We start from the raw sequence: 14,247 nt of genomic DNA on the forward strand, positions 1-14,247 counted from the left end.
GAGGAGGGAAAAGCCCTGCTATTTATCTTATTCTTTGATATTATGTGGCATAATTTCTAGACTTTATAGTGACAATGCATTTTATCTAAATTTTGCTCCAGATATAGCAGAGATATTTTGGTGTAATTATCTGGGATCATTGCTTTTAGGAGAGAGGCCTTTGAAACAACGACAATTTGTTGAATGAATGAATAAATGAACAAATGCATCATAAAAAGTAAATGCATAATTTACAATTATTGAAGAAATATTAACCACCATTCAGGTTAACCTTTGTAATAATCTAGAATCCCAAGTTGGAAACCACTGGGCTGAACAAGTAACTTTCTTTTAGTGCATCTGTTCTAGCTTCATCCAAACACAATTACAGGACTTCACGACTGCTATAATTTGGAAAAAATGTAAAGGCCATCTCACCAACTGTCTAAATTGAGTTTTAAAATTCTTTCTTGCAGCTGCTGTGATTTGAATGTGTCTCCTCTAAAATTCAGGTTTTTTCAATGTGATAGCATTAAGGGGTAGGACCTATAAAAGGCAATTAGGCCATTAAGGCCCCTCCACTACTGTCAATGGATTAGGTGCCCTTATAAAGGGGCTTTTGCCCTTCCACCATCTGCCATGTGCGGACACAGCATTCCTCCCTTCCAGTGGACACAGCAAAAAGGTCCACACTAGACATGAGATGTGGTGTCTTAATCTTGGATTTCCCAGCCTCCAGAACTGTGGAAAAAATTTCTTTTCTTTGTAACTTACCTAGCCTCAGGTACTCTGTTATAGTAGAACAAATTGACTAAGACAGTAGCATCCTTAACAGATCATGTTCTAGATTTTGTGTCAGACAAATGCCTCTACCTGCCTTTCTCTTCTATCTTCTTCACATTTTTCGTGTTGCCCAGCCAGCCTTGAAGGAAAAGCTGATTTACGGTCTCTCACCAGAATAAATATAAGGGCAACCAAGGTAGATATAATAGTTGTATGCATATCAGAGTCCTGTCTTTGCTTCTGCCTCTGCCAGGTACTTTAACAGCTTGTTGTACCTCTACTATCCCAGGTACCCTATTTGCCTGCTATTTACTGATTAGTTTCGTCTGACCATTTGACTATGACCTTCCCTCTGCTCCCATTTCTAGCACTTTTTTTATATATTTACATAGATTTTTATATGTCAACCAGCTTGGATATTTTTGTGCTTTTATGTAGCCTTTGATTCATTGTTGCCCAAATCTTTATGCTTTTGGTACAACACACTTACCTAGTTCTAGAAGCCTACTTAACTTACTCGGTCAAGTGCTGCTTTTAACCAATGTGTCAGGGAGTTTGCTACCTCTCAAAAGAATTCATTCTAATGTTGGACTTTTTTTTTTTTTTTTTTTGAGATGGAGTTTCACTCTTTTTGCCCAGGCTGGAGTGCAATGGCACAGTCTCAGCTCGCTGCAACCTCTGCCTCCCAGGTTCAAGTAATTCTCCTGCCTTAGCCTCCCGAGTAGCTGGGATTACAGGTGTGCACCACCACACCTGGCTAATTTTTGTATTTTTAGTAGAGATGGGGTTTTGCCATGTTGGCCAGGCTGCTCTTGAACTCTTGACCTCAGAAGACCTGCCCGCCCAGCCTCCCAAAGTGCTAGGATTACAGGCATGAGCCACCACGCCCAGCGGACAGTTCTAATTGTTCTTTGTTTTCTGTTGTTAAAGTCTGTCTCCAGGTCACTTCTACTTATTTGACCTTTTTTGGCCATAAGGAACACATAAAGTACTTCATCTATGTGACACCTCCTCAAATGTTTGAAGCCTACTGTCACTTCCACCTTTAGTTTTTGCTCTCCAGTCTAAATTGCCTCCTTTGGTTGTTGTTAGATATTCCACCACCTCATTTATCCTCCTGTAGCTTCTTAGCACTGTAGTCAGTAGGTGCTGAAGAGGACAGGACCAAGGGCAGAGGCTTGTGTCACTCCATTAGAAACCCAAAGCAACTGAGCAACACAGTTATTCAACCAGTGCTGGATCTGCTTAACAAGAGAGGATTCTCTAGCTTAGGAACTTTAATTTTCAAAAGTTCATTTACAATTTAGTTGTTTTAAATGGAAAATGATTTTTCCTTGGTGTTTTCTTTCCTGTTTAATGGCCAATTTACCAACTTATTACCAATTGTCTAAATCTCTCAGGTGAAATCAAGAGCAGGTTTCCCCTTTTATGGGTTGGCTCTTACATAGAGAACAAAGACTTACCAGCCATAAACAAGCTTTATTGCTGTTTGTCTGCCTCCCTGAAACCCAGTAAGGAAGAAGGAAAGGTTCCTAACTCAGGAAAAAATAAGGAGGCAGAGATTTAGGCACCATACAGATGGCTTTCAGTCCTTGAGGAGCATTGGGTCTGCCACACCAGGTTAGGGGTGGGACAACATTAGGTGTAACAGCAATGGCACAGACTGACGAGCATATCGTATTACACCAGACTGATCCAGAGAGTGGGCTCAGTGTGCTCCTATTTGGGTTGATGCATTCATGGCTTTTATCAGGAGTGGCTAGGCATTGATGAATCAGGCTGCATATGCTAAGTAACTCACCAACCCTCATAAATTGCATTACTGAAACCAATGATATTGAGCACATGCATATTCAAACATGTGCATAAATTCAAAATAGTGGACTCAAAAAAAAATATATATATATATATTTTGAGACAAAGTATCGCTCTGTCACCCAGGCTAGAGTACAATGGTGTGATCTCAGCTCACTGCAACCTCCGCCTCCTGGGTTCTAGCGATTCTCCTGCCTCAGCCTCCCAAGTAGTCGGGATTACAGGCACCCATCACCACGCCCGGCTAATTTTTGTATTTTTAGTAGATATGGGGTTTTGCCATGTTGGCCAGGCTGGTCTCGAACTCTTGACCTCAGGTGGTCCACCTGCCTCGGCCTCCCAAAATGCTGGGATTACACAAGTATGAGCCACCACACTCAGCCTATTCCTTTACTTTCTTAATAAACTTGCTTTTACTTAAAAAAAAGGTGGTCAGGTGCAGTGGCTCACACTTGTAATCCCAGCACTTTGGGAGGCCGAGGTGGGCAGATCACGAGGTCAGGAGATCAAGACTATCCTGGCCAAAATGGTGAAACACCGTCTCTACTAAAAATACAAACATTAGCTGGGTGTGGTGGCATGCGCCTGTAGTCCCAGCTACTTGGGAGGCTGAGGCAGGAGCATCGCTTGAACCTGGGTGGTGGAGGTTGCAGTGAGCTGAGATCACGCCACTGCACACTGCATTCCAGACAGAGTGAGACTCCGTCTCAAAAAATAAAAAAAAAAAAGATGGACTAAAACAGATGAATCATCTTCCATATGATCTAAGGCCTACAGACTTCAGAAATTTAAGGACAATATGGTATCCAAATGGAGACAATCTCATGTACAAAAACAGGTGCTCTTCTTATAGGAATTGCTTAGAGGGCCCAGGCTCCTGAAGATAATTTCCCAGAGGATCACCAGTGTATTCATTTATAAACAATGTTTTAATAAGTAATTCTCATTTAACTCTGGCCCACGGTTCTAAACACCATTTGTCATAGTGTTTCTATAGGAAATTATTTTTGGTTTTATAACTTGAAAGTCCAACTTCCACTCCACCAGCACACAATAGTGAGATAGATTACAATAGTTAATAGCAAGATGATTAAAATGCTGTAATATAAATATATTTGATGAAATTAAGGGCCATAATTTAAGGAAAAGGAATCAAATTATTATTTTTTGTTTTTCTATATCTCTTGATTTTCCTACAATTGAAATGTTACTTTTGTAAGGAAAAGTTACTTATAATTTCAAAAGAAACTGAATCAAATTAACATCGTGCACTTATTTTTCTTTAAAAGGCAGTAAAATATGACCTGGGAAGTTCATTTATGAATAAAATGGAAGATTCAAGGGAAATATACCAGTTAGACCTCAACATTGTGGGTTTGCAATTCAGCCATCATCATCTCTTCAATCAAGAACAAGTATTATGCGCAAGGCTTCTCCAACTTTATGAATGTTTTCAGGACAGGCAGCAACAGAATGTATCTCAGCTGCTTTATGAGAAGGTGAGAATGGCTTTCATTATAAAGCTAAACATTTAATATTGAAAAAGAAAAAATTCCTTGTGCAGAGCAAATTATCAGAACATTTTCTAAATATTTAAGTAGAACAATGGTTCAATTTCAGTTTCTCTAAAAAGAAACTGTAGGAATTGACTGGCTGGGGAGAAAGCTTTAAATATATCCTATGGGATATTTATTTACCACAAATGGTTTACTAATCAATGGTATTCTTGGTCCTATAACTCAAGAAGAGTATTTGAAATGATTATTACTGAAAAGAGCCATGTGGCTGTTTTAAGTCTTAAAGTATTTTAATTAAAATATTAGAAATCTTGAATCTCATAACAAACCTGAAGAGTCTTGGTCTGAAGATGATTAATCCAAACAGTCATCTCATGACATCATGAGGGGTATATGAAGTCTGAAGAGAAATAGAAGGAGTACCCACTGATTACTTTTATAAACTTGTGCCTCATTTAAACTCTCTGCTAGTTTTCTGATATATGAGCATTTTGTTGACTAGTGTTCTCTTGGGAAAGGTATTTTGATAGTATGTCTCATTCAACTAATGAATACATTTGAAATCAAATCCCCTCTAAGCTATTTAATGAAACATTCAATCCTGATGGAGCCACAAAGCCGTCTCAATAAACTGGACGTGAACTAATTATGAACCTTCATAAATATCTGTTATGAACCTTCATAAATATCTGCTTTTTTTTTTCTTTTTGAGATGGAGTCTTGCTCTGTCGCCCAGGCTAGAGTGCAGTGGCGTGATCTTGGCTCACTGCAACCTCCACCTCCCGAGTTCAAGCGATTCTCTTGCCTCAGCCTCCTGAGTAGCTGGGACTGCAGGTGCCCACCACATGCATGGCTAATTTTTGTATTTTCAGTAGAGATGGGGTTTTGCCATGTTGGCCGGGCTGTTCTCGAACTTCTGACCTCAGGTGATCTGCCTAACTCGGCCTCCCAAAGTGCTGAGATTACAGGCATGAGCCACCATGCCTGGCTAATATGTGCTTTTTAAAATATAAGTTTAAAACCCACAGGACTTAATCCATTTTTTTTTTTTTTTTTGAGATAAGGTCTCATTCAGGCTGCAATGCAGTGGCTCAATCATGGCTCACTGCAGCCTCAACCCAGGCTCAAGCTGCCCTCCCACTTCAGCCTCCTAAGTAGCTGGAACTACAGATGTGCACCATCACACCCAGCTAAAGTTTTTTTCTTTTTCATAGAGACAGGTTTTTGCCATGTTGCCCAGGCTGCTCTTGAACTCCTGGGCTCAAGCAATTTGCCTGCCTCGGCCTCCTTATATGGTGGGATTACAGGTGTGAGCCACCATGCCCAGCCAGGAGTTAATCTATTTGATTTGATGAAGCAATTGTGTGGGAGAACTTAATAGATGAACACCATGCATTAGCAATATCAGAATATTTCCTAAAATAAATATTGAATATTCTAACTTTTAGTAAAATATGGCCATTTTTTAAATGAATGAAGGAAACAACTCAGATTAAAATGCAGATCATTTAAAAAGTGATTTGATCTACAGATTTATGCTTTATAGAATTTTTTTCCCACAATATTATAGAATCTTTAAAATCTGATTTAGCAATATCAATTTTAGTTTATTGGAGTACCATCTATTAAAGTATATATAGACTCTGGGTTTATTTTTCATGTATATGCATGGCTCTCTGCATAAAATAAAAACTTTTGGGGTTATTATTTGCAATATGTTTCAGTATTATTATTGTATTAGGAGCCAAATGTAATTTCTTAGCGGATTTTTGCTTTTTTTCAATTTATTCTCTTATGTGAATGTAAACATTTTCTCTAACTCCCAGTAAATTGTGAAAAGAGAAACGTGCTTGGAAGTGTGCATAATCTTCTCTTCTGAGGTAGAGAAGAGCAGTGGCGAAGAGAAGAAAAGGCCAGGTGGTGCAGAGCATGTTCATTGGCCTCCCACTAAAAGATTAATTTCTTAAACATGGATAATTTAGTCCCTGGGTGTGAAATGTATGGCTTTGCGTGTTCCCAGTGTTTTCAAACCAATTCAGAGTAGTGGAAGAGTCATTGGCATCCAAGGAATTCTTAAACTGAAATATGCTCCTTTATATGAGTATGACTTCCACTTAAAGAACAAAGAGGGATGTTGTTGATAGTATGAGAGAGTAGAAAGGATGCTCAGCTATGCAGACTTCTGCTCTTTTTCCCTCTAGCTTTAAAAAATTGTACAAGTAATACTGGAATATGTTCTCACTGGAAAAAATTAATTGTAGAAGTGTCAAGATGTGAAAGCCCTACTTCGTTCTTCACCTCATGGTTTGGACATCCTTTAGTTCTTCGAGTACATCCTTAAAGTTCTCCTCTCCCTGTATTTCTATATGTATGTATGCCATGATTGTTTTTAACATAAATTGGATCTTACCATATGTATTATTTGGCAACTTGGTTTTTTTTAGATACAGCATCTTGTTATGTTGCCCAGGCTGGACTCAAACTCCTGGGCTCAAGCAATCCTCCCACCTCAGCCTCCCAAGTAGGTGAGACTACAGGTGTGCACCACCATGCCCAGCTGGTTTTCTGAAATTAATACTCTATCTTGGAACTTTTTATGTATCACTATATATATATACAGGTCCATAATATAGGTTTATTTTAATATATTTAATGACTCCCATTCAATGGCACTTAGGTCATTTCTTTATGATTAATAATGAAGCAGTGAATATCCTTGTACCTATATATTTGAACACATATATGAAAACTTCTATAGGATAGATCCATAGAAGTGAAGTTGCCTGGTCAAAGGTAAGGGTATATGCAGTTTAAATTTTATTAGAAAGTGATAAAATGCCTTTCCCAAATGTTTTTCCAATTTGAATTTCCACTGGCAAGGCAGGAAAGAGCCCACTTCGTAGAGCCTTCACCAATATTCAGTATTTTTCTCTAGCTTTATTTTTAATTAATTCACAAGTTAAAAAAGAATATATATATTTTTCTAGATGTAAGTCCATAAAAGAAGTATGTCTTTTAAATATGTTTTGTATATTTTTGTCCTATTCTGTTACTTGCTTCTAAACTATTATATATTTTGGCAAACATTTTAAATTAAAAAAAATTCTTTTTTGAGAAAGGTCTCACTCTGTCCCCCAGAGTGCAATTATAACTCACTGCAGCCTCTAACTCCTGGGCTCAAGTGATGCTCTCACTCAGCCTCCCAAGTAGCTGGGGCTACAGGTACATGCCACAACACCCAGGTCATTTTTAGAAAAATTTTAAGAAACAAGGTCTTGCTGTATTGCCAGAGTGACCTTGAAATCTTGGCCTCAAGCAATCCTCGTACCTCAGCTCCCTGAGTTGGGATTACAGGCATGAGCCACTGAGCTTGGCAAGCATTTTACATTTTTACGACGTCAAATCTGTTCATCTTTTCCCTTGTGAATTTTAGATTTTCTTGTTTGCTTCCTAAGCTTCCTAAGACCTTCTCTACCCCAAGTTTATCAATTAGCATATTTTTGTTTGCAATTCATGGAGAACTTCATCTCAGTTACTTCAGACAATAAGGAAAAGGCATTACCTTATATTGTCCAAGTTAGGGCAGCTCTAGGTTTGGTTAATTTGGTGTCTCGACGATATTATCAACAACCCTAGCCTTTTCTGTCCTTCTCTTCATCTTCAGCAAGTTGACTTGCGGTTAGCTCTACTTATGGAAGCTAACCAAGTGGCTGCTCCAGTTGAAGGCATGCTGGTCAGACACAAAATATGCAGCGTAGTGTCTCACATTGAGAGCCTTCTCCAATCTCTCTCCTGCCCTGCAGCAGATTTCCCCTGATATTTCATTGACTAGAATTATTTTGCATGATAATGCCTAAACCATTCATTGGCAAGAATGAAATTGCTGCAAATAGCTGCACTAATCAGTTTACCTCAAAAACACATGGAAAATGATTGAGCAATTGAACAAAATTGGTGTTCTGCCAACAAAGAAAAATGATCCTTTAAGGGCAATGAATAGTGTCTGACAGACCAAAATTATAAAGACTTCCTTTTATATATCCTTATGGTATATATTATATATGTATTTGTGTATGTGTATACATATGGATTTGTGAGTATATGTGTGTGTGTCAAAGGGCATGTGTGTGTATTATTTCTAGCCTTTTCTATCTAGAGTTTATATCTGTGTCTCAGGTGAGACTGGGCTCCAACTCCACTCTTTCTCCCAAAAGAGCAGCCTAATATCCAAATACCATCATTTATTTCCCTATTGATTTAAAATACTAACTTAATCCTATACCAGCTGCACATATTTATTAATATATAGGTTTGCTTGAGGACTGTCTGTTCCTCATATGACATATTTGTCTAGTTCCGTACTGTTTCATTACCATATTTAATTATTAAATTATATGTCATAGCACAAGTGCCTCCTCGTTGTTCTTTTCTAGAATGTTTTTGGATACCCCATAGATTTTATCTTCTACATGAACCTTAGAATTAGCTTGTCACCTTCTATTTTTAAAACCCTGTTACCATCTTTATTGTGATTGTGTTGTACTGTTACATTAATTTTGAAAGAAATTTGATCCTCATAAAAATTGGGTTTCCTCTTCCAGGAATATAGTTTGTTTTCCTATGTTTAGGTCTTCTTGTGTGTCTTCCAGTAAAAGTTTATATCAATTGACTCTAGTCTTGAAGTTCCCACAAATTACCTCCAACTGTGACAGACGTCTCCTTTATGTGTTTTAGGGCCTAGTTTCCTCCAGTTCTATTGCTCTATGGATGTTACTCTGTTTTATACCTTCTGCAGTACATCTTGTTTTCTTGATTTTATTCTTCTTGTTTTCCTACATTATGCACTTATCCATAAAGATAGTTATCAATATATGTATGTAGATATGAATGTGATGGCAATGAATGTGGATAAAGACAGACATATTTTTTCTGTAACTATGGGATTTTAGGTGAAAGATAAGATTGATACCTGTGCTCAGTATGCCTTCTTGATCTAATGGCATTTCTTTATATCAATTGTCTAGTAATGTTCAAGATACTAGATGTTATTAGATACTAAATTGATGTTTATTGCCTACATAGATATTGAGGCCTTTCTCAGTTCCTCCCCAAGGTGCTTATATGAAATATATTGTGGAAGATAAGCCAATAATACACACAAAGTTATACATTTGTTCTGCTGCTGCACACACCTTGACCTACAGGTGAACTGGATCAATGGTAACAGGCAGATAAAATATACCAAAGAGCTCTTTTTTTTTGTTATAGCTGAAAGCACTGACAGATGCTACCAAATTGTCAAATGAAAATTCAGAAATAAACCAGCTGACCAGAAAATCTTTACAAGATTATTATTGGCAAATAAGGTAGGTTTTGAGCCATTCATGTTCATCAAGCATTCATTAAGTAACTTCTTTAGACAAAGTACTGCACTTGCTATGGAAGATAAAGAAAAGTACACAATCCTTACTTTTTAGGCGATTACAGAAATGGTTTCAATCTTTTTTAAGACCCACGTTTGTAAAAATATTTCACAGGGGTGCCATGTGAAAATAGTTCTGGTTTTAACATCCATTGATTTGTTTTAAAAAGTTGAAGAACTATGAGTTCATGAGTACTTTGAAATTGACTTGGATTATATTGATCTGAAGTGTTAGTATATATTTGAGAATTAGTGCACATTTACACATGTGCAAGATATATTATTATTTCAGTCTAAAGACAATATTTCACAAGTAGTGAATTTAAGGACCCCTGTAAAAAGCATGGTCTACAAGTTGGGAGCCATTGGCTTATAGACTGGAAAGTGAAGTTATGAAAGTATTAAATAACTGGGAAAGTAATTCCAAGACAAAACATATTCATGTGTCACAGAATCTCTAAAAGCAGGAAAATTCACTGGAAGGTATTCATAATCAGAAGACAGCCTTCATTCAGACTTCTGACATGAATTTATACAACTTATTTAGCCTAAAATCTATCTCAGATTTAGAATTTAACTTAAAGTAGTCCCAGATTGGCACTGGCACCAAACAACTGGCAAAGCAAATACATATTTTTTTCTGAAAGAGCACAATTTTAATCCTAGCTCAGAGATTATTCAAAGATATAACATTTTAAGGAACATGAGCTTACAGTTTACAACCTCTTCTATCACACACACACAAAGACAGCATGAATAAGAGCCAGCAGAAATAATAGAAGGCTCATACAAGCAAAAGCTTAAGAAAATAGAATTATCAAATATAGAAAATACCTTTTAAAATATGATTTAAAAATAAAAGACAAGCTTGAAAATATGATCTACAAACAAGATATAGTAAATAATTCAGTACTTCTTGAGCTATTTTTATATAAGAAGAACAAAAGAGAATTTATAGAATTGAAAAATATAAAATGAAAATTAAAAAATTCAATGGAAGGAGTTTCTAGGAAGATGGAAGAAGAAGAAGCACTAGGAATTAATCTGCCCACCCAGACAACAGTTGTACTAGCAGAGAACCTGTCTGATGTAACTGCAATTGTCCCTCAGTATCTGCAAGGGATTGGTTCCAGAACCTCCTACACATACCAAAATTCATGGATGTTCAAGTCCCTTGTATAAAAGGACATAGTATTTGCATATAACTTATGCACATCCTCTCATATACTTTAAATCGCTTCTAGATTATTTATAATACCCACTACAATGTAAATGCTATGTACATAGTTGTTCTACTGTATTTGTTTATTCACATTATTTTTTACTCTTGTATTGTTATTTTTATTGGCTTTTTAAAAAATGTTTTAAATCTGAGATTGGTTAATCTATAGATGCAGAACTCATGGATATGAAAAGCCTATATTTTGGAACTCTGGAGTCTATTGAAGGCTTGCAGCATCCAGAGGAAGGCTTGGGTGGTAAATTGGGGTTAATTTTGGTCAATGTCAGCTCTTAGCACAGTAGCAGCTATCCCCCCACCCCTGACCCTCAGCCCCATGGCAGGCAGCTGTGTACATGTTCCTAGAGTAATCCACACACATTTTTCAGGAGCCCAAGGTAAGCAAAAAGGACCTTATCCTACAAATATTGAGGACCTGTGCTCTGATCACTGCTTACTTCTAACCACAGAGGTGCAATGAGAGGGGGACCATTATTGTTGTACTTTTCCCCATTGTTGCAAGCCCCTCTATCTCTGGATAAAGTGACTTCCAGAGGATTTAAAAGGCTGGTGCCCCTTCCCCTCCCCTTCATTGTTTCTTTTTCCTCTTTTGGGAGCCAGATATTAAAGACTACGACATTTAAAAGCAACTGCATATACAGGGAAAATTAGAAAGTGACCACACATACCCAGGGAAAGGCATCAACTCAGAAAAGACTGGAGAGGACCTTGTGTTTATACCTCAGCCTGATCCTGGGCACAGAGACAGCTGACAATGATTTTTTTTTTTTTTTTGAGACAGAGTCTTGCTCTGTCACCCAGACTAGAGTGCAGTGACACAATCTCGGCTCACTGCGACCTCCACTTCCCAGGTTCAAGCAATTCTCCTGCCTCAGCCTCCTGAGTAGCTGGGACTACAGGTGTGTGCCACCACGCCTGGCTAATTTTTGTATTTTTAGTAGAGATGGGGGTTCACCATATTAGCCAGGCTGGTCTCGAACTCCTGACCTCAGGTGATCCACCTGCCTTGGCCTCCCAAATTCCTGGGATTACAGGTGTGAGCCACCACACCTGGCCATGATTTAAAAAAAAAAAAAATAACAATAACAAAAAACAGCAAGCCCTGGGAAAGGAGGACAATGTGATTTCTAGAGTTACCACATTATTAGATTCAAATGTCCAGTTTTCAACAACAAAAAAACACAAAGGTGTACAAAGAAACAGGAAAGTATGGCCAACCCAAAGGAAAAGAATAAATCAACAGAAACTATGCCAAAAAAAAACCCTACTAGATAAAGACCTACTCAATGGCAGATCTACCAGATAAATACTTGAAAACAACTGTCATAAAGATGCTCAAAGAACTAAAGAAAGATGTCAAGAAAGTCAAGAAAACCGTACATTAAACCATGCATAAACAAAATAGGCCAGGCGTGTTGGCTCCAAGCCTGTAATCCCAGCACTTTGAGAGGCTGAGGTGAGCAGATTTCTTGAGGCCAGGAGTTCAAGACCAGCCTAGTTAACATGGTGAAACTCCAACTGTACTAAAAATACAAAAATTAGCCAAGTGTCATGGTGTGCACCTGTAGTCCCAGCTACTCTGGAGGCTAAGGTGGGAGAATTGCTTCAACCTGGGAGGCAGAGCTTGCAGTGAGCTGAGATTGTGCCACTGCATTCCAGCCTGGGTGACAGAGTGAGACTCTGTCTCAGTAAATAAATAAATAAATTAATTAATTAATTAAACCACATATAAACAAAATGGAAGTAACAATAAAGAGATAGAAAATTGAAAAAGAGAATGAAGCTGAAAAGTATAACTGAAATGAAAAAGTCACTAGAGAGATTCAAAGGCAGATTACAGCAGGCAGAAGAAAGAATTAGTGATCTTGTAGATAGGACAATGTAAATCATTGAATTTGAGCAACAGAAAGAAAAAAATATTGAAGAAACACAAACAGAGCCTAAGAGACCTGTGGAACACCATTAAGTGGACCAACATATTCAGTGGAGGAGATTCAAAAGGAGAAGATAGAGAGAAAGAAAAGAAATTAGGATAAAGGGTAAGAGGAATGAAATAACAAAGAGATACACAGAAATTAATAATAAAACCATAATAGAGAAAATCAATACACTCAAAAGTTGGATAAAAATTGATAAACTCTGGGAAAGCTGATCAAGTGGAAAAAGTGAAACAGCACAAATATACAATGTCAGGAAAGTAAAAGGAACATTACTATAGATGCTGTATATTTTAAATAACTATGCTAAAGAATGTAAACATTTATATGGAAAAGACAAATCTACACAAAATACAACTAATCAAACATATTCAAGAAGTGAAAGACAAGAAAAAAAAACCTTAAGTAATTCAATAATTGTTAAAGAAATCAAACCATTAATTTGAAACCTTTCTGCAAAGAAAACTCCAGGCTCAGATGACTAGAGTACTTTCTAGAACGTTTAAAGCAGTGGGTCTCAAAGTATGGTCCCCAGACCAGTGTCATCACCTTCCCCTGGGAGTTTGTTAGAAATGCACATTATCAGGTCTACCACAGACCACTGAATCGGGAACTCTACAGGTAGGGCCTGGTAATCTGTGTTTAGCAAGCCCTCCAGGTGATTCTGATGCACAAAAAAGTTTCACAACCTCTTATTTAACGATAACTACTATTCTTCACAAACTGTTTCAAATAAAAGAAAAAGAGGCTACATTTTCAGCTCGTTTAATGAGGTTACAGTATCCTTGAAATTAAAACCTGGCAACCGTATCAAAATATTGCAACTGAATTTCACTCATGAGCGTAGATACTAATGTACTAAACAGAATTTTATCAAATAATACATTATAACCAAATTTGGTTATTCCATACATTATAACCAAATTTGGATTATTCCAATTTGGAATAATCCAAGGAATGCAAGGATGGTTCAACATTAGAAATTAATTAGTGTAACTTAACATACTAATACAATGTGTTGATTAGTGTAATTTAACATACTAATATAATGTGTTTGCAAAGTTATGAAACACAGAAGACACTTTTTTAAAACAGTATGTTACTTCAATATTCTAAAAATATGATTATTAGCCTATTAGGCAAAGTACCTCTAAATTTGAAGCAATATTCTAATTGTTAACCTGAAAAAAGTGTAACAAATACATTATACAATTTCCAGAAAATCTGGAAATATACGGAGAATAGTGTATTTATTTTATTATTTTCTGATTAATAATTTGATCCATTGCTTTCAGTTTAGAGGTACTTCATTCAAATAGGTGTCAGGAGGTTGAAGAAAAATTGAGCATGTGAAGACCCAGAACACTTAAGCAGTTTTCTTAAGTAAGTTGGAGAACCACAGTTAACACTGGGCTTGTCTGACTCCAAGTATCTTGCTATCCTTTCTACTGCATCACACTTCTTATGGCATTTACTCAAAATGACCACACTCCTTTAAGTATTCTTGTTTCACACTTCAGCTATGTGAGTGGATTGGGAGGTAATGGAGGCTTA

The 14,247-nt window shown here is 37.1% G+C and overlaps 1 protein-coding gene across 1 annotated transcript in view; it reads left to right on the forward strand.

Annotated features, from left to right (window-relative positions):
- The window catches only part of CC2D2B (coiled-coil and C2 domain containing 2B), a 124,785-nt gene that overhangs the window by 36,908 nt on the left and 73,630 nt on the right, over positions 1 to 14,247 (forward strand). The window contains 2 exon segments of the mRNA XM_019034433.4: positions 3,867 to 4,076; positions 9,363 to 9,460. Coding sequence (XP_018889978.4) covers positions 3,867 to 4,076; positions 9,363 to 9,460 — 308 coding nt within the window.

The sequence above is a fragment of the Gorilla gorilla genome, chromosome 8, assembly GCF_029281585.2.
Source record: "Gorilla gorilla gorilla isolate KB3781 chromosome 8, NHGRI_mGorGor1-v2.1_pri, whole genome shotgun sequence".
Classification (NCBI taxonomy): domain Eukaryota; kingdom Metazoa; phylum Chordata; class Mammalia; order Primates; family Hominidae; genus Gorilla; species Gorilla gorilla.